The 27,644-nt window shown below is 46.7% G+C and overlaps 1 protein-coding gene across 1 annotated transcript in view; it reads left to right on the top strand.

Moving 5' to 3' along the window:
- COL4A4 (collagen type IV alpha 4 chain) overlaps positions 1-27,644 on the top strand; it is a 114,220-nt gene that overhangs the window by 63,144 nt on the left and 23,432 nt on the right. The window contains exons 27-36 of the mRNA XM_012933241.2: positions 20-238; positions 4,909-5,070; positions 7,187-7,357; positions 9,834-9,977; positions 12,336-12,443; positions 13,880-14,061; positions 15,223-15,286; positions 17,258-17,332; positions 22,918-23,025; positions 23,925-24,032. Of these exons, the coding sequence (XP_012788695.2) occupies positions 20-238; positions 4,909-5,070; positions 7,187-7,357; positions 9,834-9,977; positions 12,336-12,443; positions 13,880-14,061; positions 15,223-15,286; positions 17,258-17,332; positions 22,918-23,025; positions 23,925-24,032 (1,341 nt within the window). The remainder of the gene's footprint in view (positions 1-19; positions 239-4,908; positions 5,071-7,186; positions 7,358-9,833; positions 9,978-12,335; positions 12,444-13,879; positions 14,062-15,222; positions 15,287-17,257; positions 17,333-22,917; positions 23,026-23,924; positions 24,033-27,644) is intronic.

Raw genomic sequence — 27,644 nt, 5'->3', positions numbered from 1 at the left:
TTTTGTTGTTGTTAAATAGGTTTTCGTGGTGACATGGGAGATCCAGGCTTTAAAGGCGAACAGGGGCCCTCCCCGAGGGGCCCCCCAGGCCCTCCTGGTCCTCCTGGAGCAAACGGACAGAAAGGAATCCCTGGAGACCCTGCTTATGGGCCCCCGGGACCCCCAGGGGAGAGGGGGCTTTCAGGAGCACCTGGCTTGAAAGGACACAGAGGCAGTCCAGGATGCCCGGGTCCTGCAGGTATGTGGGATCCCTGAGGTCCATAAATGTCTGAGTCACCATCCCCGTGCTACCAGTGACGTCGGTGGGCCCCACGGGTGACTCTCGTGGAGCGGGGAAGAGAAAGACGGTCACTTTCTCTCCAACTGCCTCAGACACCCGGGACCCAGGGTTACTGGGTTCTTGTCTCGCTCGCGGAAAAGAATTTCAGGAGTAGACAAGCAGTGAAGTAACAGACTTTATTTAGAAGGTCTTAGGGAAGGAGGAAGAGATAAGTGGAAAAGGAAAAAGCAGTAGGAGTAACGCGCTCAAGAAAGAACGCGGGCTCCTCCAAAGATGGAGGGAGCTCTACACACACCCTAGCACTGGACACGAAAGCATGAAAGTACACATCTCAAGGGGGGGAGATGCGGGCGACACATGTGCTCGGCCACATGGCACAAGCAGCACATGGGCTCAGGCAGCATATGCGCGCGCTTCCTTTGTTCAAGGTGGCCTTTATAGGGTTTCTCCAACCTGCCCCCACGTGGGGGCTTCTTCCCAGGTAAAAGTCCGTTGCTAAGGAGGTTACCAGGGAGGTTGGGAGTGGTGATGGCCTTCTTTGGGGAACCCCCTGGGGAGGGGTCCATTATCCTCAGGGTCTGCTGACGGTTTCTTCCGGGTCTTTTGTTTTCTTGAATCTGCACATCTTAAGAGTCCCCTTCCCAGAGACTCTGTTAAATCTCAATTTTAATTGCCAAGGGCCTTTCCCTATCTGCCTGCCTACATCACCAGGATCCCCCTATGATGCGTTCGGGGACAATAGATGATCCCCAACTGATACAGGAGAAAGGTTGCAGACAGATAACCAGATCATCATCATCACCATTATCTTCATCATCCCGTTGATCATCAATTTTCTCCAGTGGTCTCAGTTATGTCTCCATTCATCCTAGCCCTGAGATTATAGCAGCCTCTCTTTGCACGTCCTTCCCAATGGTGCCGCATTGGAGGCTCTTTCAGGGTCAGGGGAATGAGACCCAGCATTGTTACTGGTTTTGGCATATGAATACGCCACGGGGAGCTTGCCAGGCTCTCCCATGTGGGCAGGAAACTCTTGGTAGCTTACCAGGTTCTCCAAGAGGGAGAACTTGGCTATAAGATGTCTCCTGGCCCAAGATAATACAAAGGGATTGAGGCACTAGTCTTACATATGGCCAGACCTGGCTAATTCCCCAGTACTCGTTCTGGTCCCCAGAGCACAACCAAAAGTGATCCCTGAGCATTGAGCCAGAAGCAGCCCTTCAATATTACTGACTGTGACCACTAAACCAAATAAAATAGAGGGAGATAGAAGTAAAAATCAACAAGCTTTATTCCCAATCAGACTTTGTATAGGAAAGGGGAATCTCTAGGGGATGGGGGGGCAGTGATAGACTGGGAAACAATGCAGGGGAAGTGTAGCACAAAGGAGAAGTTTAACAGGAGCAGGGAATGTGAGTAGCCCCGGGGAGTCTATTACCCTGGAAGCACTGGTGAGACAAAGGATGGCCCAGAACTCAATTAACATCAAGGCCTAGCAGAGAAGCAGACCTGAGCCAGGCCGAACTGCTAGTAATAGAGGCGCACGGATCGCAAATTATGGGGAGCCGGTGCCCCTTGGGGTGCTGTCCTTTGCTTCGGAGTTATAGTCTCTGAAGCTCTGTCCCTTCGAGGAGAATCCCCGGGTGTATAGTCCACAGGGCAGCATCGCCCAGAAGGTTTGGGAGCAGTGCCAGTGGGGGAATCCGACACATAACCTGGAATGCAGAGTGGTTAGACAGTCTGGCCTAGAAATTGAGAAAATGAACGTTTTGTGCGTGCATCAGTGCAGATGACTTGAAGCCAGCTGCTTTGCTTTTCGGTTCAGAATGGTGCTTTGGTGCTGAGAAGGAGGAGTCCAGTGGAAGGGCAGAAAAAGAGGGATGAGGAGGGTGCTGCAAAGGGCAGAGCTGTGAGGGTGAGAGCTCTGGAAGGCCTGAAGGATGAGCTGAGTCCTGCAGAAACACACTTTGGCAGGGGAAGGGGGTGGGCAGAAAGAGTCTATCTGAAAGCTGATGGGACAAGAAAGTTCCAGGCGGGAAGACAATCCTGCTCGGGTTTGTGTCCTGTTCAGAAGTCACTAAGGAACCTCCATTTGTTAGGGTCCGGAGTCGACCACCCCTCAAGGACAGAGAACAGAGCCGATAAAGCAAATCACACAAGCGAAGGTTTATGGCTCCAATTCACTAAAGTCCAAATATCCGCCTGGCCCAGCGGGTTTCAACAAGGACCCCGAGACTAGGTTCAGCAAGTTCTTATACTTCCATTTTGGCAAGTAAGCATTACTCAGCAAATTTCTGTTACCTGTAGAGTACATATATTTTGTTGTTGTTTTGGCCTGCAACATCCAGCCCACTTCCTGACAGTTACTTTCCAGAGACCTAATCTCATTCCAGGGATGGGGATGTAATCTTTGACAAAAGCATCTGGTGTTTCTGTTTTTCTTGTTCCTGGAAGAGGCCTAAATCACTCAGAGGCCTCAAAACCAGAGGAAATGGCAGTTCTCTGGTTAAGCGGGTCCCAACACATTGATGTCGGTGGCCCTATGAGTGGCTTATGTGAAGCAGGGAGGAGAAAGACGGGTCACTTTCTCCCCATCCACCTCTGCCACCCGGGACCCAGGGTTACTGGGTTCTTACAGTCTCGCCGCACAGAAAAGAATTTCAGGAGTAGATGAACAATGAAGTCAAACAGATTTTATCTGGAGATCTTAAGGGGAAGGATGGAGAGAAAGTGGAGGAGAGTGGAGTGTAACATGCTCAAGAGAGAATGCGGTCTTCTCCAAGAGCGAAGAGAGCCCCTACACACATCCCAGCATTAGACACGGAAGCATGAAAGTACACATCTCAAGAGGGGAGATGTGGACGACACACGTGCTCGGGCAGCACATGTGCTCAGCCACATGGGTACAAGCAGCACATGGGCTCTGGCAGCATATATGAACCCAGATCGGCTACGTGCAAGGCAAATGCCCTACCCATTGTGCTATCGCTCCAGTCCATAGTCCAGTCCATAGTCAGATTAAAGGTAGGAATCAAGGATTCTCCAGTAATTTCCTTCAGGCCCTTTCTGTAGGGAGGGGTCCAGTCTCCTCAGGGTCTGCTGGAGAAAGTCTTATCAGTTCTTGCTTTCAGTATCCACAAGTTGGGTCAGACTTAGGACTAATGGCTTTATTACTTCCAGAATTTTCATTGCCATCATGTTTGGGGTGGAGTAGGGGGCTTCCCTAAACTACCTGCCTGCATCACCATGTCCACGTGTTAGTGACTTAGAAAAACCAAGGAGGGGGCTGGGATCATCACCACTTCTGATTGTCAATTACATTAAAGTGTCAATTACATTAAAATAGGGTGGGGGGCCCTTCCCCTAGGATGGTGGTGGGTATAGCAGATTTGACTTTGACCGATGCTGTGTCTGCTGTGTTGGTGCTTGGTCCCCACATTAACGATGCTATCTTTTAAGTCTCTTTGTGATGATAGTGGAGCTGAATCAGGCAAGTGGAGGGCAGTGGGGGTTGGATAAGCCCCATTCGTTGTCCTCAGGGAACGGATTGTAATTTACAAGCCCACATCTTTGCCTATAGGACTAGAGAGAACAAACAGTCAGTGGTAGAAAGTTTGGGCACTTTGGGGGTATTGGGCAGCAGTAACTTTAACACGGTAGTCTCCTAAACATTAACACTATGGTCACCCGTTACTTAAATTATAATTGTTTTTAATTCATGAAAAATAAGAGCCCAACTCATTGTAAGATAACGAGAAAATACTTTATGTGAATCAATAAAAATAAATTTGACTTAGTCCACCATTATCTTACATGTGGAAATGTATTCAGAGGAAGTGTCCGACAGAGGGCAAGGGTGGTGAAGATGAAAATATTCTTGGAGTACTGCCTGCAATAGAGGAACAATTTGGAAACAATCAGGAAAAATAAGTGATCCTTTTTTCTCCCTTAACTCTCTTCTTGTCTGTCTCTCTCAAAGAAATGCAATTCTTCTCTATTAGAGATTGAAATTATAGTTGTAAAAATTCAAACAAATTTTTGGTCATTTGCAGATGACCATGCAATGTGGAATAATTCAACAATTGAATGTGATTGTTATTTTTAAAGAGCTAATACATCAGCCAAAATATAATGAAACAGAAAAATAAAGTGGGCTTTGGGGTGAGGGTGTGAAATTATGTGGGAGTTATCTTTCTTTCTGAAAATTATGGCATTGCCTTCTTAACAGATAGAAATTTGAGAGCGTAAATGACGACGGTTCTTACAAAATGCAAATTTTAAGTCACAAACTGTGGTTGTAAGTATTGTGAAAATCTGGTGTAAAGCTGCTCCAAAGTCAGAGGTTAATTAAAATCTGGACGAGCAGCATGGGCTTTTAATTTGCATAAGCCACTTCTTTTTGTCTGCATAACCTTATCAAAATAACTCTCTTAGCAGCGCATGGTTTCTTAGTCTTTGGAAGCTTACTGGGATCTACGATAAGAAAACCTATTCAGAGTCTTAATTCATTTAAGCACAGAGCCAAGAACAAAAAGTTTATTTCTGGTCTTGCTGAGTCTGTGGATCTTGTCAGAGGCCATGGACATAGGTTACTGTCACAGTGTCGTGGATGTATTGTATCTTTCCAGGACGACATGGTGTGCCCGGCTTTCCAGGTCTCAAAGGTCCCAAAGGCAGAGCTGGAAGTGCTGGGTATCCAGGGCCCCCAGGTGTCCCCGGCAGTTCCTGTGGAAGAGGGGATCCAGGAAGACCAGGGCAAGCTGGGCTCCCTGGGGCTCCGGGCAGTCCAGGTAAGTGCCCACGGTGCTGGGAGCTTTGAAGGGTGCCATCCTCTTCCTCATTATCATCATCAACCCGTTGATCGTAGAATTTCTTGAGTGGTCTCAGCAATGTCTCCATTCGTCCTAGCCCTGAGATTTTAGCAGCCTCTCTTTGCTCGTCCTTCCCAACAATGCCGCATTGGAGGCTCTTTCAGGGTCAGGGGAATGAGACCCATCATTGTTACTGGTTTTGGCATATGAATACACCATGGGGAGTTTGCAAGGCTCTTCCATGTGGACAGGAAACTCTTGGTAGCTTGCCGGGTTCTCCCAGAGGGAGAACTAGGCTATAAGATGTCATGTGGCTGCAAAGCGGCCATGTGCTTCTGGGAGCTTGGTTTTAAGTCTCTGGGTGTTGGCCGTTGGTGGGATTGCACGGTGCCGGGGGGCCATCCTACTTCTGAAGAAAAGTAAGCCTAGCCATGGCTCTTTCCTGAATGCCCAAGGTCAGAGTCGAGGACCTTCTGGTCCGTGGCACCGTTCTACATGAGTTTTAATGCTGGCTGGGATTCTTTTCCTCATCATCCAAGAGCCATGGAAATGACGTCATTTGAGAGCATATGTAAGGCTAGATGGGTGAACGGGGGTGTCTGTGAGGGCCCCCGAGCCTGGGAACTCCTACAGACAGCTTTCTTTTCTGCCAGGGTTGCTTGCAGTAAAAATGACCTTGTAATGAACAATTTCTTTGCCCCCATCCATGTAAAGAACAGTCGGGCCATTTCATGCTTGGCATAGCTAGTGAGACATTGTAGATTCTCCACAAGATCCAAGACTGGGAGTCTCTCAACAGGTGATACTGGGAAATTTTTATTTTATTTTATTTATGTATTTATTTGTTTTTGCATTTTGGGTCACACCCAGCGATGCTCAGGGGCTACTCCCAGCTCTGCACTAAATAATTACTCCTGGCGGTGCTTGGGGGACCATATGGGATGTTGGGGATCGAACCCGGGTTGGCCGCGTGCAAGGCAAATGCCCAAATGCCTTACCCACTGTACTATCGCTCCAGCCCCGAGGCTGGGAACTTTTTCCACTCTGCACTTCATTTCCCCATCCAAGCTGGCTCTGCTCCTCAAGTCCTGTGGGTCGCTGGCAGGAATGCATCCACTCCCAGGAGCCAGACAAAACCAGAACAAGCCTACCTCTGCCCCTTTCTTCCCAACCCCACCGATCCTGTATGGGATTGCTCTGATTTCTGAAATCCTCTCCTCACAACAAACAGCCTGCAGAGAATTCACCTAGTGAAAACTTCAGGGAGCATCTGGGAAGTTTTCTTTTATTAGCTACTCACCCCTTAGAAAATATGAATCATTTAAGCACAGAGCCAAAAACAAAATATTTGCTTCTGGTCTTGATGAGCTGGTCAGAGGCCATGGACATGGTTTGATGTCACTGTGTCATGGATGTGTCTTTCTAGGACCATCTGGCATGCCTGGGTTTCCAGGTCTCCAATGTCCTCAAAGGCAGAGCAGGAAGTGTTGGGTACCCAGGGACCCCAGAAATCAGAGCCTGATTTCTAAGATCAATACTAATCTTAATTTATAAGATCAATACTATGAAAAAATTTTTAAAATTTTTTCCCTATCCACTTCCATCTTTAAAAACAAATTTCTTTATAATAATCATGCATCCCTACTAGGAGATATTTATTTCTTCAGTCATCTTCTCTTTGTTGTTCTGTGTTTTTTGGTTTTGTTTTTGTTTCTTTGCTTTTTAGGTCACACCTGGGGATGGATAGGGGTTACTCTTGGCTCATGCACTCAGGAATTACTCCTGGAAGTGCTCAGGGGACCATATGGGATGCTGGGAATCGAACTCTGGTTGGCTGCGTGCAAGGCAAACACCTTACCCACTGTGCTATCGCTCCAGCCCCTTCTCTTTGTTTTTAATTGCAGTAAAAAAAAAATTCCATAGACTGTGAGAGTTGGGACGGCCACCTTCGCTGATGAAACCTGCTTTCCTTCCACTTCAGCAGTTGTAGAGAAATCATTTTAGTTACCATGAATATGGTTTCTACTGTCCGGATAAACAGGAAGTGAAACCAGTTTTCTTTCTTCACACATGTTGTCATTGTGGTTTGTCTCAGGTGCCCCGGGTTGGAAAGGAGAGCCTGGGGATCGGGGCCCCCCTGGATCAGCTGGAATGAAGGGTCTGCCTGGGGTACCTGGATTGCCGGGGGCACATGGACACTTGGGGCCCCCAGGACTCCCGGGGCCCATTGGAGATGATGGGCTACCTGGTCCTCCCGGCCCAAAAGGTAAGTAGACCTTTGTCATATCCCCCAACTGCATTTTATGAAACCTACTGCTTAAAATGGATTTTCTTTTCAAGGGTGGGTTTTCAATGTTTCCATGGGGTCCCTGAGAGCGGGGGGGGGGGGAATAGAGAGAGACAGAGACAGAGAGACAAAGACAAAGAGAAAGAGACAGAGAGAGTCGAAAGCTGTTCCATTGCTTGCTTTGTGGCATCTGCCTTCTCTTGCCCTCTGCACTGCTGTTTCCTGCATCAGGGCACGTCACTGAAGGCATAAGGGTGTGGGGTGCTGGGGAGTGTCTAGGGTGTCAGACTAGGGTGTCAGACTCATGGTCCCTTCCGTAGATTAAGTAGTGAATACTGCACAGGGCTGGGGAAAAGAGTGACGTGTCAAGGTCAGGGCTGAGACTCTTCCCCTCAGATGGAGCCCACCCTCCACCCAGCTCTCTTCACACGTTACAGAGCTAGAATCAAGCATGTTTAGAGAGCATGTTAGAACCAGGACTCAGGAGCATGTAGACGACACTGGTCTCTGTGGTGTGGAAACACTGGCCAGAACTGGTCTCTGTGGCATGGACGGGACACACGCTGTGACTAGCGTTGGTGAAGCCACCTTCATGGTCCTCTCCTGAGAAAGACAGATGCAGAGGCAGGGAGGTCTTTCCAGTGTCCAGGAGTGGTGACGGAGGATGTCTGAGTTCTGTCACAGCTCAAGGGTTCTTCAATATTTTCACAAACGAAAATATTGAAAATATTGAGTAATAAATATGCTTAGGCTCAGGGTTAGACAATAGAGAAGTTTATTGGAAAGTAAGTAGAAGAGAAAAAAATCTCCTCAGTAGCTGTAAAAAACTAAGGCTCGCCGAGGGGCGAGTGCACTCTCGGGCTCTCCGGGTGGCTCTGTCTCACCACCCAAGTTCGGTGCACTGGAACCGCTGTGTGTGCTGTCGGTCAAGGGCAGGCCATGGAAGGAAGAAGGCCAAACTGGTTGCTCGATCAGTTTATTTCATTCTCTCTCCCTGCTTCTCTCCCGGCTCTGGATCTCTCTCAGGATCTGTGGATCTGGCCCCCGTGGATCTGGGCCCCCAACCCACCCTTACAGCCTAGTTAAATCTCCACCACATGCGGGGGTGTTGGGGTGTACACCTAGGTGTGGTCACCATCAATAGGGTAAGGTTCCTTTCCCTTAGGGGATGCTTCTCCTAGGACTTAATTCTCTTTCAGCAGGAGGATCCACCCAAGGGCAGAGTCCCATGAATGTGTTTCTCTCCTCCTCAGCCAGCAAACATATAAGAATTCATAATATTAATCATTTTGTATGGACACAATAAGAGATGCATTAAAGCTTATGGAATTGCTCTCCTGGGGCCATCTCAATCTCAGACTACAGTGCTCAGGCCAGATCAGTCTTTCCTATCCCTAGCAGGGTCCTAGTCTCGTCATTACTTTTGGATCATGACAGTATTTGTCTATGATCAAGCTCTTAACTTATAGTTAAGAATTAGGCACATTGGCCAGGCCCATCTCGATGCCAAGGTAGCACATAACTCACCGCTTGCCCTGGATCCTTCCCGTCCCTCGTCGGGACCCTGCTTTTGGGCTGCTAGGAACTGAGGGCAACTGAGGCTTAAGTGGAGAAAGCAGATGCCCGGGAGGGAATAATATTCGAGGCCAATTAATTCCCAAGTTATAAAAACATAATATTGTCTTCTTGTGTCTATACAAAACAGACATAGCTTTAAAGTAAATTATTCAAAAGGCACAAGAAGAGGAGAAAGGCAATATTAACTTATATAATATAAATTCAGTATCCTAGAAAGGTCTGAATTTACAAATTAGCAGAGTCAGATTAAGGGAAAGCCACGGATTAACTCTTTTGGGGAAGAGAGCATGGAGAAGTGATTATAGCTAAACAAAGGGATGGGAGAGAGTCGGGAACACCTTGATGGGTGAGACTTGGGTAAGCCTAAACTCCGGGGAAAACCGGGACAAGCTACTTGTGGCAAGGAGGGAAAGGACAAAGTAATGTCATCCTACTAGTAGGGAAGGGGCTTCGTATAAGACTAAGTTAAGTATGGCTCGTTGTGTGGGTTTTTATAGGTAAACTGAGTCTCTGTGTTACTTATCAAACACAGCGTATGAGAAGATTCCCAGTGTTCCCCAGAGCTGTCTTGTTAGTTCAGGGCCCATTGTGTTGCTATGATAAGACTAGCCCCCTGTCTGGATGTATTTAGGGCCTTTTAAGTTATCTATTTGACCATCTCTCTGGGCACTGTTCATTATCTCTTGCTCTCCTGTGAGCCCAGGAGCTGGGGCTGAGTTTATGGTCCGGGGGAAAATCAAACTACCGGGTCTCAGAGAGAGTCCAGGGATTTGCAGGCGTGTCCACAGTATGAGTTGAAGTCAGCCAAAATGTAGCTGTAAGCAGCAGTAGACAGGGGGTAGCAGGTGCCCCTAAAGGCCTGGTTCTTGTTTTTTAGGACCCCAGGGACTGCCTGGCTTTCCAGGCTTTCCCGGAGAGAGAGGAAAACCTGGACCCGAGGGAACCCCTGGCAGAAAAGGAGAACTTGGAGAGAAAGGTTGGCCTGGGCCCCCAGGAGACCCCGGAGTGAGAGGGGCCAAAGGTAAGGGGGATTTGACCCAAACCCAGAACTATCACCTGCAACCCGGCTTCCTCCTCCTTTGGGTTTCCATGGGTTAGAATTTTAAACAAAATTGATTTTTCCATATCTCTAGACTGCATTAATTGATATAGTGTAATGCAATTATGTGTAATATTTAACATCTATCACCATAAGCAGAGCGCTGCAGAATAGTTTAGGTCAAGCTGTTATGATACCATCTATTTTCAAGTCTATTTTGAAATCTATTTTCAAATCTAAATCTTCACCCTATTGTATCTTCCCATATGATAGAATTTTTGATCAATAGATAAACTAGCAATCTCTCTGTTTTATGACAGTTGGGTACCAGAGAACGTCTCACTGGTTGAAAGTGGATGTGTGAGCACTTCTATTTCTTTCTCCTTTTATTTATTTATTTATTTATTTATTTATTTATTTATTTATTTATTTATTTTACAAAAATAAGTAGTTTGGGATCAGGGAGAAAACTCAAGGGATAGGGCGTACGCCTTCTCTGCCAGGCACCAAAAGTATCCCAGGACTTCTGGGCACAACTTCCACAATAAGCAGAAAACATTTTGGCAAAGGGCCAGGATGAACATTCTAGGCCTTGCAGACCCAATGGTCTCTCAGATCTACTCAACTTATGGAAACAGAAGGAGCCAGAGGCCAACAGGCACAGTGTGTTCCCACACATTCTTTTTTCTTTTTGGGTCACACCTGGTGATGCTCAGGGGTTACTCCTGAGCATTCAGGAATCACTTCTGGTGGTGCTCAGGGGACCAGATGGGATGCTGGGTCGGCCAAGTGCAAGGCAAACACCCTACTCACTGTGCTATCGCTCCAGCCTCCACCCGCCCCCCACATTTTTTATTCAGACACCCAGAAAGTTTTTATTGATTTTATTTTCAAAGGCCATTGCTACACTTGCCTTGTTTTGAGTTTTCTTTCCCAATGGTTTAAAAGTGTAAAAATCCGTGTCTAGACCAAGCATCACATAGAGACAACAGGCATAGCCCATAAGCCTGCCCATCACGGACTGTCTTCCTGAGTTCTGTTTCAAGAAGGAGTTTTCATTAATAGCAGAAATAAAAAGTTTTAATACTGTGGGTTTAAATACCCTACATCCATTCTCTTCAATGTTTCCTTCCGCTCTCAGCCCCGAGGCTGTGGGCATGATTGAAGATAGCATCGCGCTTCCTATGCTGACAGTGAACGCTTGACAATTTTTATAAGCAAGGATTTTGTCCTGAAAGCCCTTTGGGAAAATAGTCTCATTTAGTTCGAATTATTTTTACTTCTTCGTTGATTGATTCTATTTTTTTTTTTTTGGCTAGTCTATAAATTATTGACGTGGAATTCAGGAATCCACGTTACTCTGCTAGCTTAGATAAGTGAGGTTTGCAATGCTATTGTGCTACCATAAAATGATCCCACGTTACAAGGGTGAGCAGGGGACCAGTGAATGGCCACACTGGGCTGGCAAATTGATGCTCTAAACTAAAAATACTAACTGTCGTGCTGATAGGGATGTGTTCCCATTGCTGTGTTGTCAATGCTCCGGCCCTCACACCAATGTTCCAATCACATTTGACTCAAGGCTGCCACCAGTTTTACATCTGATACATGAGATGGTCTCAAGCCCACTCCACTTCATGTCTACCACTGCACATGGTCTACAAAACTCAGGCAAAAAGAACATACCACCCATACAACACTTCCTACTCTTTGGCGTTCTCTTAAGCATGCTGAGAGTGAACGCGTAACAATTTTTACAAGGCAAGGTGTTGTCCTGAAAACCCTTGGGGAAAATAGTCTCATTTAATTCAGGTTATTTTTACTTCTTCGTTGATTGATTCTGCTATTATTTTTTGTTTTACTAAGTCTATACATTATTGACTAGTAATAATTTAGATATTATTATCAATTATTGACACATCTACTGTTTTTCTCCTGGAAAGAAAATAATAAGAGGTGTTGAGGCAGGGGAAGACAGGGAACTGGGAAAGATGGGATGGGCATTTCAACTTTCACAGAGTGAAGAGAAATATTTCAGAGCAGAAATATTTCTGGCTCTTCTACTTCCCCTTATGTCTGAGACTGTTTGGTTGAATTTTGCCAACACCCACTTGGCATGCAGTTCACCAAGCCTGTGACTGGGCAGGTTGGAAGAGGCAGGTAAGAAGGTGTTCCTGAACTAGGGTGATGGATCAACAACTCTGGTGTCGTGCAGTCTCTAAGCATGCACATGGCTTAGGTTAAATAGAGATTTGCACGCTGGACGGGAAGTGCCTTAATAGAGAACTCACTCGTGTGATGCCTTCCTCGGGCTTGTTCTTACGTAATCTGTATTTGAAGGATCTAGAGGCCCTCCCGGAGATGCAGGAGAAACGACTATAATTTCCCAAAAAGGCCAAATGGGACAACCTGGACCTCCGGGAGATGATGGCTTCCCAGGAAAAGAAGGTAAACCCTTATTTTTAAAAAAATAATATCAAATAAGGGGGCTGGAGTGATAGCACAGCAGGTAGGGCGTTTGCCTTGCACGTGGCCGACCCGGGTTCAAATCCCAGCATCCCATATGGTCCCCTGAGCACTGCCAGGGGTGATTCCTGAGTGCATGAGCCAGGAGTGACCCCTGTGCATTGCTGGGTGTGACCCAAAAAGCAAATAATAATAATAATAATAATATCAAATAAATGAACTTATCTGTAGAGCATTGAAACAGCCCTGGGCATGAAACAGCTTCCCCTCAAAACACTAAAGTTAAAAAAAGGTCATTTTTATAGATATCAGTACCTAGTAATGAACTTCATCGCGCTTTTTGTTTTCCTTTTTGCCTTTCCATGCTAGAATGTAACTGACATGTGTAAGTCCTTATAAATGTGAATATCCCATACTAAGACTGTTCCTGAGATATGAACAGTCCTGTGGTACTTAACACTGGGACACGTTCCTAGAAACGCATCATGAGGTGGTTTCGTCATTGAGTGTCATAGAGGGGTCATTGTTCAGACCTGCACGGTAGAGTTTAACTGCTTCATCTTGACTTGAGGAGAGCGGGGAGTGGGGGGGGGGGTGAGGGGGTGTGCCTGAAATAAGTGAACAAGTGGTCTGCAGTTGATGGGAAGGTTGTAGAGCAATCATGTCGGTTCCTGGTGAAAAGTATTCCCATTTAGGGAGGCTGCAATAAAAATGAATATCACAGCAAACTTCAACTCTTCTCCTAGTGCTCCTCAAATGTTTTGGTTACGGTGCAGATTCCGAGTCAGTGGGTCTGCAGCTGGGCCCTCCCGCTGCCCGTGTCTCGCCACCCCGTCTTGCTCATCCTCAGAACCAGGCTCCGGCAAGAGTTTTGACCAAGGGGCCAGAGTGATAGTACAGGGGGTAGGGCATTTGCCTTGCATGCAGTCAATCCGGGTTCGATCCCCAGCATCCCATGGGGTCCCCCGAGCACTGCCATGAGTAATTCCTGAGTGCAGAGCCAGGAGTAGTCCTTGAGCATTGCCAGGTATGACCCCCTGCCCCCCCCAAAAAAAAAGCACAAAAAGAAGAAAAAGAGTTTTGACCATATTTGTGTTCTCTCCCCCCAAAATTCAGACGTCATCTCCGAGAGACTTGACTCTGTCTTGAACCTGTTGTCTGGGGACCCAGGCTTGGAGGTCCCTGGAAGTGTTTACTCATCTGTCAGTTCCACGCCTGCGCCTTGCCTTGGAGCCCCGAGTCTGTCTCAGGCAGCTGCCTTCCCGAGGGGGGGGGTCCTCTGAAGCACGGGGCAGAGCTGGGTAGTCGGAAGGAGGCCCGAGACCTTGGTCTTCATCTCCTCAAAGCAGGAGGAAGACCTCGGTGGAACTAGAGCCCAGTTTCTGGGAAGATGTTTTGTAACACTCCGACCCCACCAGGTGACAAAGGCACCCCTGGGATGCAAGGGAGGAGAGGAGAGCCGGGAAGAATGGGACCCCCGGGACTTCGCAAAGGGGACCCCGGAAGCAGTGGACCGCCAGGGACGCCGGGACTCCCAGGCCCTCCAGGCTCGCCTGGGCTGAGAGGGGTCATTGGCTTTCCAGGGTATCCAGGTGACCAGGTAAGCGGCCGCTGCCGGGGGAGCAAGGTTGGAGTAAATCTTCTGTCTCTCGGGTATCGTGCTTACATATGTGCCATATTGTTAGTCACTTTTAGACTCTAGGAAATAGGCTAAGGGAAGAATGGGACCTTCTGGAAGGTCATGATGTATAACTAATTTCTGAGCAGTGCTCATGGTTGGTTGCCCTCACCAGGTTATTCCAAGTACCCAGACACTGTCCACAGCCTACGAGACACAGCTGTAGCAACTTGACTTTGGTTAATCAGAACAGAGAGTCATCTCAAGAGTGGGTCCACTCAAAGGAGAAAGAGGGAGAGGGAGAGGGAGAAGGAGAGGGAGGGAGGGAGGGAGGGAGGGAGGGAGGGAGGGAGGGAGGGAGAGAGAGGCAGAGGGAGGGAGAAGGAGAGGGGGAAGAGGGAGGGAGAGAGAGAAAGAGAGAGAGAGGGAGAGGGAGAGAGAGAAAGAGAGAGAGAGAGAGGGAGAGAGAGAAGAGAAGCGCCCTCCAAATAGGCAGGTGGGGGGTGGGGGGTCGGGTGGGAGAGAAACTTGGAACATTGATGGTGGGAAATGGACACTGGTGAAGTGGCAAGAAAATTATATGACTGGAATCCAATCATGAGCAATTTTGTAACTGTGTATCTCACTGTGATTCAATTAAAAAATAAGTATAAATTTTAAAATAAATACTTAAAAAGAGTGGGCCTATCTCTTGGCTTCTCAGCCTTCCCATCTGCCTGCAGAGATCTCCGAGTTTGCTCTAACAGCATTTGGTCTGGACAACTTTTTGAAAATTTTCATGTCAAACTTGCTACCCTTACTTGGGGATAAAGTTGATTTTTTTTTTTTTACTGTGGGCTATGGAATGGTGACTTAAAATATTTCCTTTGGGAACCACTCATTCCTTCAGGCCTCGAAATTCAAAATGTGAGGCCATGACTGGCTTGCAGTCCAGAACAGAGAAATGGACGTGACCAGTTTGTCTCCGTCTGTAATTCTGAGTTTTATCTTGGCTGAACAACTCGCACAGGCGCCAGGTACTTGCGCTGCATCGCCAATGTTCTTTGCCACTGCTCAGCGCCCAGACCAAATGGGGGTAATGGGAAGGTCTGAGTCCCGTGTCTGGACCCAGTTAAGGGTCGTTTCTGTGTGGCTAAACCACAGGGTCCGCCAGGTGCTCCCGGGCTCCCTGGACTCCCAGGAATGGACGGAACCAAAGGACCCAAAGGTAAGCTTGGGAACAGCAGCACCCAGCGAGGCTCGTCCACTGCACCTGGGCCACGGTGACCTTGGTTGGCTGTGAACAGCAAAGCCAGCAACTGCACCTGCCAGAACATTCTACTTAAACTCTTCCAGATAGTCAAACACTCTAGGCCCACATCGCTGGCGTTAGTCCTTCAAATGCAGAATGACAGAGCAGCCACAACTGTGGGTCCTTCTCCTCGCCCTCCTCCCCCTCCTCCTCCTCCTCCTCATCATCATCTTTTACCCCCTTCCTCCTCCTCTTCCTCCCCCGTCTTCCTCCTCCTGCCCCTCCCCCTCCTCTTCCCCTTCTTCCTTCTCCCCCGTCCTTCCTTTCTCCCCCTCCTCCCCCTCCTTTCCTCCTCTTTTCCATCTTCCTCCTCCTCCTCCCCCCCTTCTCCCTCTCCTTCTTCTCCTCTCTCTCCCTCTCCCCTCCTCCTCTACCTCTTCCTCCCCGCTCCTTTTCCCTCCAGTGACCACAGTTCTGGACGTGATGTCTCAAGGGGAGGGACCGGACACCCAGCCACAGGCCACTGTCCACCTGGGCCTGGAAATGTTTCCTGTAAGCACTGCATTGTGGCAGCTTTGGGGTCTCAATCACTGTGCCCAGGGAAGGGGGAGCCACGGCGTCCCAGCATCACGCAGGAAGGAAGACCCGGGTGACACGTCATTTACAATTGAGCTGACTTACAAATGCTCACACACACACACACACACACACACACACACACACACACACGATCATAACAATTTTCAGTTTTGCTGTCTCAGAACATCCCTGCTGCACCAAGGCACTCTAGACAATGAGCACAGAGGCGCTGCCTGGCCGAGGTTCAGGCGCACCGTGATTTACACGGGAAGACAGTAGGGGTGGAGCAGAGGATGGGAGTGTCCACCGCCCAGAGCAACGGGGCCTTCAAGGGGCGGCTGGCTTCTACCCTGAGGGAAGTGGATGGTTCAGCCCAGGTTCCCTGGGACTGTGGGGGCCATCGTCAGCGATGCCCTTCGAGCACGGCACCTCCCGAGAGGACAGAGACGGGCTTCCTCGAGAGACTGGGCCATGAGCTTACAGCAGCCAAGCACTGACAGCCCTCCCCCTTCCCTCCTCCCTCCCCCTCCCCCTGTCCACCTCCCTCTGCTCTACTTGTCCCAAACACCATGCAGGGTACAGTCACGCAGAGCCAACTTATTTTTTTTTTTAGCTGTCACTGTATCATTGTCACTGTCATCCCATTGCTCATCGATTTGCTCGAGCGGGCACCAGTAACGTCTCCATTGTGAGACTTGTTGTTACTGTTTTTGGCATATCAAATATACCCGGGGTAGCTTGCCAGGCTCTGCCGTGCGGGCAAGATACTCTCGGTAGCTTGCCGGGCTCTCTGAGAGGGGTGGAGGAATCGAACCTGGGTTGGCTGCATGCAAGGCAAACGCCTTACCCACTGTGCTATCACTCCAGCCTCAATTTGAAACTCTGTTATGGAATTTTATTTATTTAATCATTTTAAAGTTTCGGCTTCCAGTACTCTAAACACTGACGTCACGGCCACTCTTCTGACACTATTCCGCCCTGGTGCCCGTTAGCAGCAAAGCCCCTCCAGCCTGCTGCCTCGCTGCCACCCAAACCTACTGAGCCCGGCAGTTCTACCGTTTCGTTGCCTTTGGGTCTTGGTTGTTGCCTTCTGTGTATCTTTAAGTGTTAGGGAATTTTAAAGGTTCTGACTTAAGCATTTGTTGTTCCTTCTAATAACTGTAAAAGGTGAAAGTGTGTGTTTCCCTCACACATTGCACCCATGTATTTTTTTTATTGTCAGATAGGAACCAAAAGAATTTTCTCAAAAATTATCTTCTGAAGTATTTTTAAATAGGCCCTAAATAAAAATGTAAATGTGACGAGGTCACTTGTCGAGACAAAATTAAATTCTCTTCAATAATGGTGCGTGCATTTTCTTACTTACAGGACACAGGGGGGATCCTGCAAGGCACTGCGACCTCCCTGGGCCAAAGGGTGAACCAGGAGCCCCTGGATACCCAGGTACAGGGATGTGGTTTCTTAGAGAGAAATAGAGGAAGGAAGGAAGGGAGGAAGGAAGGGAGGAAGGAAGAAAGGAAGGAAGGAAGGAAGGAAGGAAGGAAGGAAGGAAGGAAGGAAGGAAGGAAGGAAGGAAGGAAGGAAGGAAGGAAGGAAGGAAGGAAGGAAGGAAGGAAGGAAGGAAGGAAGGTTAGTTTTAAAAATAGGACAGTTACTCTACCCTCCCAGCCAAAATGATTGATACTCTAATGTCATTCCCATTTGACCATTAGGATATAAGCCAGGAGATTTGTTTATAAACACTGACATCACTTTCCCAGTCTCAGAGCACGCCAGGATTAGACACGGGGGGTTCTCAATCTTTTTTTCTCCCCTGGTTCTCACAATGTTGAATATGCATCCACTCCCCTCCGCATGCCCAGATTGTGACACAGTCGAGAAGAGCTATTGCAGGCTAGTAAAACCCGACTATTTTGTAATCTCTACAATTAAATGTGCTACATTAGTTGGGACTGGAGTGATAATACAGCGGGTAGGGATTTGCCTTGTATGTGCATGTGTGTTTCCATCGAACCACCCAGGTTAGATCCCAAGCACCCCAGGGGAGCACCCAGAGCCGTCCAGGAGTAACTCTTGTGTGCAGAGCCAGGGGTGACCCCTGAGCATGCCAGGTGTGGCCCAAAAGAAAAAGAAAACCTTAATGTGCTCCATTAGCAACGCCCATCCACACTCCCCCCAGCGGCCAGTTGACAGTCCGCCCTTCATTTCTGATTCACAAAAGCCGTGAGAATGAAGGCCAGTGCTCTGATGTACGGGCACACAAAGCAGACAGATATAAAACCCACCACCATCCCAGCAAACCTCAGTCACCCGAGCACTGAGAGCTCCTCACGGCAGATGGTGATGTGCCAGTGGACTCCTGTGCCGAGTCCCGGCACCTCCCGTAGGTGAACCACAGGGGAAAGAGGCCCCACACATGCACAACTCCACACTTCCCAGGAAAAGTTGCAGAATAGCATCCCCCACGGGGAAGAGTGGATGTAGGACATTGGTGTGACTCGTAGATTTACCTTTCAGACTGGTGGGGAATACAGTTGCACTCCCTTCTGTTGTGCATGATGGAACGTGCATTTGCATTCAAGATATGCATCATCCGGGGCCAGAGCAATAGCACAGTGGGTAGGGCGTTTGCCTTGCACACGGCCAACCCAGGTTCGATCTCTGGCATCCCATATGGTCCCCCAAGCACCGCCAGAAGTAATTCCTGAGTGCAAAACCAGGAGTAACCCCTGAGCATCGCTGGGTGTGACCCAAAAAGCAAAAAAAAAAAAAAAAAGATATGCATCGTCCACTTGTTGGAATACATTTGTATGTATAGTTTATTTTTTGCTTTGGGATCACACCCAGCCCTGCTCAGAAGCTACTCCAGGACCTGTGTTCAGGAGTCAATCCCATGGTGCTCAGGGGATCATGGCTCGCTGCGGACGGAACTTCAAACTCCCTCATGCACTCAGCCCTTTTGACTACTCCCTGACTAGAGGGATTGATCTTAATCTGCATATAAGGGAGCGACAGCACAGTGGGTAGGGCGTTTGCCTTGCCCGGGTTCAATTCCTCCGCCCCTCTCAGAGAGCCCGGCAAACTATCGAGAGTATCCTGCCTGCATGGCAGAGCCTGGCAAGCTCCTTGTGGTGTATCCGATATTCCAAAACCAATAATAAGTCTCACAATGGAGACGTTACTGGTGCCTGCTCGAGCAAATTGATGAGCAACAGGATAACAGTGACAGTGACAGTGACAGTGACAGCATATAAGTATACAAAGGTGTGTACACAGGTATGTCCTTTTCATGGTGGAAATCCAATGTCAGATAAAAGGTTGGGGACCAGTGAAATGTCAGTTTTGTATTTAGATGGGGTCCTTGTAAATCAAAACATAGCTTATTTTTGATGTATACATATTTTATATGTATATCAACAAATATGTTGCATATATTTTATACATTTTTGTATATTCTCTTATATTTTTTCTCTGGCTATAGACATGTTTCATTCAATATAAGAGGGAAAAATATCTGAGCAGAACTACTGGGGGAATTCATTTTATTTTGTTTTTTTTATACCACGTAAGTGATAAAATAGAAGTCTAATAGTAAAAGAAGTCAAGGTGGGAAAAACTTCATTTCCGACATTTGTGTGGTTCTCTCACCACTGATATGGCCAAATAACCATAAATAACATAACACTTTAGCTAATATATGGATGTGTGTATAACTTATGTATGTAACTGGAGGAGAAATTTGGGGTTGGCACTACTGAAGTTCATATGAAATTCCAAAGTGAGAAGTTTCAGCAAGAACACTCATTGGTTCACAGTGACTGTTAAGACTGCTTGTGAGGTCTTGGTAGGTTGTTAATTTCTGGGTTCTGTTTCTTCTTTTTCTAAAAAAAAATTGTTTTTCATTGAATCACCAGGAATTACAAAGTTACAAGATATTTGTGATTGAGTTGCAGGCGTACAATATTCCAACACCCACCCCTTCACCAGTGTCCACTACCCTGCACCAATGTCCCCTGCTTCCTTCCTGTCCCTAAACCTGCAAGTAGAAGCAAGCATAAACAAAAAGGACTTATTAAATTAAGAATCTTCTGAACCTCACAGGATATAATGACCAGAACACAAAGATAGCCCACAGGGTGGGAGAAACTATTAATCTGCCACTTATCCAATAATATCTAAGATATATAAAGCACTGGTAAAACCCATAGAATTCTACCAAAAAAAAAATGGGGAGCAGAGATGAACAGAAACAACAGAGAAGAAATACAAATGGCCAGAAGATATGTGAAAAAAATGTCTCTCCGTCACCAATCATCAGAGACATGCAAATCAAAACGATTCTGCTCCTTCACCTCTCAGTTGCTTCTCAGATTGCAATGAGGGGCCAGGGGGAATCTTTGGGGAATTCTTTTTTTCCTGGGGGGGTAGGACTTTGGAGGTCACACCCAGAGATGCTCCTGGGTTACTTCTGGCTCTGCACTCAGGAATTAATCCTGGTGTTGCTTTAAACCCAGGATAACCCAGATGGGATGATGGGAATTGAACCTGGGTTGGCTGCATGCAAGGCTAACTCCCTCCCTGCTGTACTATCGCTCCAGCCCCACCAGCAAGAGTCTGAAATCAATGTAAAACTAAACATGGCTACACACTCGGACTCATGCTGTTCTCAGCATCAGTGACAGTCCACAAAATGTTGAGGTTTTTTTTGGTACATATATGAGCATTTGTCCATAACCTTAAAGATGATGAGGATTTATAAAACAAAAGGTTCAAAATGGAATTCTCTGTGTTGCCTCAGAACTTAATTTAAAGACCTAAATCTGAGTTCTTATTATGCCTAAATTCTTTTTCAAGAACATTTGTCTTGTAGTTTTCTGGTTTCCCAGATTATCACCATTTAAATTGATCCCTTTACCCGATGGCATGGTGTGAGATGACACTTGTTAGATTATATCATGTTACTCACCAGTGCAGACTTCACCTGCGTATGCAATTTCCATCAACTGGGAAATGCTGTAGTGAGTTGTAATGAACTTAGAAGAAAGCATGGTTCCAAAGTCTGTGTCAACGGATTATGTAGGACTATCCCGGGTTCAGAACCAGCTCCCCTTTCATTCCAGAGGGAAGGCACGTCAAAGTGAACTCACAAGTCCTGTGATTGATAATAACAATTTTCAAAAGGACCGGGGAGAGAAGACTTCCAATACTTGCACTTTGTAAATTTGGAGATAAGGCTAGTGGTGCCTTACCTGTACTGAAAGGCTGTTTTCAGAATAAGTAAAACAACAACAACAAAAACCAGTGAGGTGCATAGATCACAAATTCTACTAGGAAACAGAGAGAGACTGTCATAGACTTGTCTCATATCTATTATGTAAATGATGACTGTCCCTTCCATACACATCTCCCCATGGGTTTGACAATAGAGTCATATAGTTGATTCATAGATTCAACTGGTGATTTTCAGCACTGGTTATCCTCCTCACGTGAATTTATTAGAGACACAGATTAGAAACTAACCCAGGGGGGAGCATTCCTCTTCTTTAGCAAGCAAAGAAAGGTAAAGTCCGTCTGAAATACCATCTTGTCCTGACTAAATTAGCAAGAGAAGCACCAAACAAATGGAAAGTCTTCTGTGAGAACATCATAGCCATCTGTTAGAGTTGTCTTGGGGAGCTGTGGATGGAAGCAAAGCTGGGGTGTGTTGGTAAGAGTTGCTGGTTTATTTACCCAACCTGCTGGCAACCTCTATCAAAAACCAAACGGAAAGTGGTAGTGGTCTGTTCCAAAAGACTTTTGCTCTATGACACTGTGACACTGTGACTATCTATTCTCTGTGACAGATCACTGTTAGGAGAAAAAGAGTCTCTTGGGTTTTTATTTATTTCAAGGGTTAGGTCCCCTAGATAGAAGTGGAATACAGGTGGAAAACCAGCTGGAAAGTACGTTAAAGGGAAAATTGGGATAACTCAAGTATGAAATCAGCATGAGATGATATTAAGGAACTGTGTTTAATATTTTGGGCTCTAATAATATTATTTTGGTTATGCAGGAAAGTAATCTTATTTTTCAGACATGCCTCCTGAAGGATCTAGGGGTGGAATTCTATGATGTCTGTGGTTTACTTTGAAATAGTCCAACAGTAAATAAATAAATAAATAAATAAAATAGTTCAACATTTTAAAAATGCATAAAAAGGAATTAAAACATAGTGTATTACCTAAGGATTTTTCCTAGGTGTTTCTTAAGAATTTTCCTAGGAAATAATTTAATGGAAGAAAATGGATTAAATGTAAGTGGATTAAGTAGAAAATATCTTTTAATACATAAAGATCATTATGTTGAAATAATTCAAATGACCTGTAGTAGGGGGAAGTTCGATGAATTAATTTATCAAAGATTAACTCAATAAGCTCGGAGCTGTCATCTAAAATTAGGCAAATAATAGCTAAGTTGAATCATGACTTATGATATAACGCTAACTCGAGAAAATTTGAATTTGAAAGTATGGGCAAGATTTGCATATTGTACGGTGGCAAAAAACTGTGTGAAGGTGATCTGAATATAGGGCTTTTGTTTTCAGTTTTTCCTTTAAGTTATCTTCTCAATAGAAAAGTTGTTGGTATTAAAGTTACAATACAGGGGCTGGAGCAATAGCACAGCGGGTAAGGCATTTGCCTTGCACACGGCCAACCCGGGTTCGATTCCCAGCATCCCATATGGTCCCCTGAGCGTCGCCAGGAGTGATTCCTGAGTACAGAGCCAGAAGTAACCCCTGTATGCCATCAGGTGTGACCCAAAAAGGAAAGAAAGAAAGAAAGGAAGAAAGGAAGGAAGGAAGGAAGGAAGGAAGGAAGGAAGGAAGGAAGGAAGGAAGGAAGGAAGGAAGGAAGGAAGGAAGGAAGGAAGGAAGGAAGGAAGGAAGGAAGGAAGTTTCAATGGAGAAACAGGTCTCAAAGTGAGGCTTTCTAGGTTTACTGTCAGAAAGCGATGCCCAACCGCTCAAAGGTTTGACCCTTTTCCTTTAGGGTATCCTGGAGAAACTGGAGAACGGGGCATGCCGGGTGTTCAAGGGCCCAGAGGACCGCCGGGAAGACCAGGACCACCAGGCTCCTTCGGACCCCCAGGGTGTCCAGGTACCCCGAGGGGGCCCAGAACCTTCCCAGCACTCACATTTATCTTGGTGAATTGGGAGCAGCCAGATTTCCCTTAGACTTGCCTTGGGCTTCGGTTCTCCCGTTCCTCAGACTTGTGACTTCCAAGGAGTCAGTTAGGCTTCCCCAGACCTCCACCCCCCTGTCAGCTGGAGCTGGTCCTGTCTCCCAGTGCCGCTGTGGGGGTAGGTGAAGACCACCCCTGCCCAGAGTGCCACGCAGGGTGCCAGCTCGCCTGCACCGTCTGGCCGAGAGAGGTGCGTGTGTCGCCCTCCCTCACTCCCCAGTCACTCAGGATCGAGATTCTGGCTCTCTTTCAGACCTGTGGGCACACTGCACGCACACCAGCCCCTCTCCTGGGCTCTCGCCTCTGCCCACAGGTGCCAAATAAAGGCAGAGTTTTATTTATTTTATTTTATTTTACTTTATTTTATTTATTTATTTATTTTAGTATGAGGAAGTAGTGCCCATCTTTATTTATTTATTTATTTTTGGTTACCTTGTTCTCCAATTTTGCTTTTTATTTTTAATGAATCACTGCGAGATACAGTTACAGATTTACAAACTTTCGTGATTACGTTTCAGTCATACAATGATTGAGTACCTATCCCTCCACCAGTGCCCTTTCTCCGCCACCAATGTCCCCAGTATCCCTTCCGCCACCCCACCCCCACCCCCCAAAGAGAGAGTTTTAAATTGTGGTTGGCAACTTCGAGTTTATTTTCTCCTCCTGGCATCAGCATGTGGCTGTCCCCAGAGGTAGAGCTCTAAGACGAAAAGGTGACCTGGCCTTGCTTCCCCGTAGGAACACAGATAAACTGCCCCGTGAATGCAAGTCAGGGATTATCTGAGTGTCAGCAAAATGTTCATGTCACCTCCAGGTAACCCAGGAATGCCTGGACAGGAGGGACATCCAGGAGCAACGGGGGATCCTGGACCAAGAGGTGTCACGGGAGACCCAGGGCCACCCGGTCTTCCCGGGGTACAAGGTAAGTCCAAAGGAACTCGGCCCATTGGAAAGCTCCATCTAGGGATCAAACTCACGGTGCCTTTCAGTCATCGGCCATCTAGACTTCGCGTTATTGCTCGTTCCCGAGATGATGGGAAGAAGCACCATTCCCTATTTCTTCTTACAGTCTGGGGCTGTGCTCATCTGTCTCCTGGTCTGCCTTCTACAGCAACGATGGCACTGCCTTACCGTCTCTGAGGGCATTTCCCCCGGGATGTCCATAATGTCAGATTTAACCACTGACTCACTCTCCAAGAAGTTAAGCTCCTATGATGTCTGTGAACGTGTGTGACACGCGACACATAATTCTGAAGAAAACAAGATATGACTTCTTCCTTCATGGAGTATTGTAACAGGAAAGGCAGATATAAAATTAAATATCCAAGTAAAGTTACATTTACCAATGGTGCTAAGTGGACCAGAGCGATAGCACAGCGGGTAGGGCGTTTGCTTTGCACACGACAGACCCGGGTTCAATTCCTCCATCCCTCTCGGAGAGCCTGTCAAGCTTCTGAGAGTATCCCACCCGCACAGCAGAGCCTGGCAAGCTCCCCGTGGTGTATTCTTATATGCCAAAATCAGTAACAACAAGTCTCCCAATGGAGACGTTACTAGTAGTCATCGTCTTTGTTAGATGTTAGACCTTTTTATCCAGTTTATTTTTTCCCTTTAACAGTAACAGCAGTCTAGTTATAACATAGACTGCTACTTTGTTACAACACAAGGCACTATCAAATACAATACAGCATGGAATATAATAATTTGCAATTAACAATTTTCATTGCCTCTCATTCATCCGTGCTTCATTTTCTTCAGTTCGTTGCCTCCATTGTAGAAAGAAGACATTTTTCATGGATATTGTGTGCGTGTCCTAGCATAAGGCTTACGTCGGATCCTCTTTGTTTAGAGGTTTTTCTCATCTAGTCGAATAGGATTTATTTTTAAAGCAGAAACGACTTTTTGTATCCCTGACAACAAGTGGGAATTCATGAAGCCTGCTGGCTGATTTGCGTATTAATTTATGAATTAAATGAATGAGTAAACAGTGACAAAGTGAACTAGTAGCTGGGAAGCTGAGACTTGCCCCCTTAACCAGCCATTGCAGGCGCAACCCTTAGCCACTGTGTTCCCATAACCAACCGCCTCTACCTTTTCCGCCTCTCCTCCCACTTTCTCTCTGCTCATTGACTCATGCATATACTAAATTTTGGTAAGCTAAACATTCTTCCTCTAGGAAATTTGGAAATCTCTTTTGGGTGGAAAGGATTCATCATTTTATTGTTTCAAAAGTGCAAATACTGGTGTGTGTGTGTGCGTGTGTGTGTGTGTGTATGTATGTGTGTGTGTGTTTACCTCATGGCTTCATTCCTCAATGTTTTTCAAGTAGTTCCTATTTTCCAGTAAGTTGTAGACTTACCTGGGACAAACCTACAAAGAGGAAGCCGCTAATTTTGCAGAAATGGCCAACTTCTCTGTTTCTATTTAGCCAGATAACTTGCTGGAGAAAGTTCCCGTCACAAAACCAGATTATTGGGCTGGAATGATAGCACGTTTGTCTTGCATGCAGCTGACCCGGGTTCGATTCCCAGCATCCCATATGGTCCCCTGAGTACCGCCAGGAGTAATTCCTGAGTGCAGAGCCAGGACTAACCCCTGTGCATCTCCAGGGGTGACGCACCCCTCAAAAAAAAACCCCACAAATTATCTGTTTTTGTGAAAAAAACTATTTCTTAGGTATTTTTAACTAGTTATTTGTAAAGCAATATAGAAGCTCAAGAAAAGCAATAAATTGGTTGTCTTAGGAATCTCTCTCTCTAGTTACTGTGACTATTTCTTGTTTCTGGCAGCCTTTGTGTCCATATAAGATTTTTTAGGGGGTGAGGGGGATACTTCTAGTAGTGCTGGGGATGTAAAGGGGACCAGGTGGTATCAATGCCTTGCCAGGGATCGAACCTATGGTCCTTGCATGCAAAAGCATAAACTCCAGCCTTTCAAGCCATGGCCCCAGCTCTGCTAACGGGTTATTCTTTGCCACTTTTTGGAGTCTCTGGCAGATAAAACTAAAATATGACCCCCAAAGAACATTTCCCAATATTAATCCCCCCTACTGCATTGCCACATCTTTCTAACCTTCCAATTTAATAAAAACGATAAGAATTTTCCTGGTATGGTAACAAGTACCCACTTGGACTCGAATGACAAAGTTTAGTTCCTAGTATTGCTTTTCCACATTAGAGATTTTCCATATTAGAGATCTAATAGCCAGCGAGCGTGACTGAGTAACAGATTCCTTGAAAATAATCTCTGGTCACACCCTAACTCTGTGCACTGGTTCAGAAAGGGACTAGAACGCCTTCATTCCCCTTCCTCAGCTTCAGCTGCAGTGTGCTTCCTGGCCACGCAGAGGCGCTGTTGCACTGCAAACTGTCGCCTGGACCCTGCAGCTCCCCCTCACCCCCACCCACCACGACTTCCAAACAAAACTGTGAAACCCGTTGCTAAAAAATGTAAACGCCTACAATAGAAATCCATTGTTGCAGTGTATCATGCTGATCGAAAAATGAATCACCCTCCAGCAGAAACGCTTTGAACTGAGAAGCTAAATATTTGAAGTATGTTCTGAATAAGTCAAGGAGACTATTGATCTTGTTTGAACAAACCCGCCACTGAACTGAGCTGTTCGCTCGGCTCCCACAGGCCATGTGGATTCAGAGCCCCGGTCTACGCTGTGTCCGACTTAAACTTGAACTTGAATGTGGGCTTTTAAATAAATGGCTTGATGCCTCGATGTGAGTGTCTAAGCACACAGTTCCCCACCCCCAGTCCCCGCCCCCCCCCAAGGAGACACTCAATCCCCAGCTGAGTCTCCACACAAGATCCTGGGGATCTTAAGAGAGCTCTGTAGCATGACAAGTGTCAAGAATGGTCATGTGGGTTATTTTGATTGGCGCCAAGTAAAGCGTTTCCTGAGAACAAAAGCATCAGGAACTGTCTCTGGGATCAGAAAAATGCCAGGTTTGAGGTAAGAGAATCACAGAGGTGCTCTCCCAGCTTCTCACCCCTGGAGTCCCGAGGTCTTCCCCTCCTAACCCTTGACTCCGCACTTCCCCCTCCTGAGGAAACTGCCATTTGTTCTGTTCAAGTCAAGGGTTTCTGCCTCCCTCAGCTGAGCCTGTCACTAGCTCTGCCGCTAGGTCTTACATGCGGCTTTAGCTTTGAGACAGTGAAGAGGATGTTTCCGCTCTCTTGGCTTTCCTTGGCAGACACTCAAGTCTCCTTCGAATGAAGAGTTCAATTTGCAATCTAATTTCACAAGTTATTCGGTTTTTTGTTTTGTTTCTTTGGGGGGTCACACCTGGCGATGCACAGGGGTTACTCCTGACTTTGCACTCAGGAATCACTCCTGGCGGTGTTCAGGGGACCATATGGGATGCTGGGAGTCAAACCCGGGTTGGCGGCGTGTAAGGCAAACACCCTACCTGCTGTGCTATCGCTCCAGCCCCAGAGGTTATTCTGATAAGGGTTGGATACGGTCCCTTCAGGAGGAAGCATCACCTGGATGTCTCGTGCCCATTTGCTCTGATGTCCAGGT

This window comes from Sorex araneus, chromosome X, assembly GCF_027595985.1.
Source record: "Sorex araneus isolate mSorAra2 chromosome X, mSorAra2.pri, whole genome shotgun sequence".
Lineage (NCBI taxonomy): Eukaryota > Metazoa > Chordata > Mammalia > Eulipotyphla > Soricidae > Sorex > Sorex araneus.
Note: the sequence above shows the minus strand (reverse complement) of the source record. Positions and strands in the feature narration are given on the sequence as shown.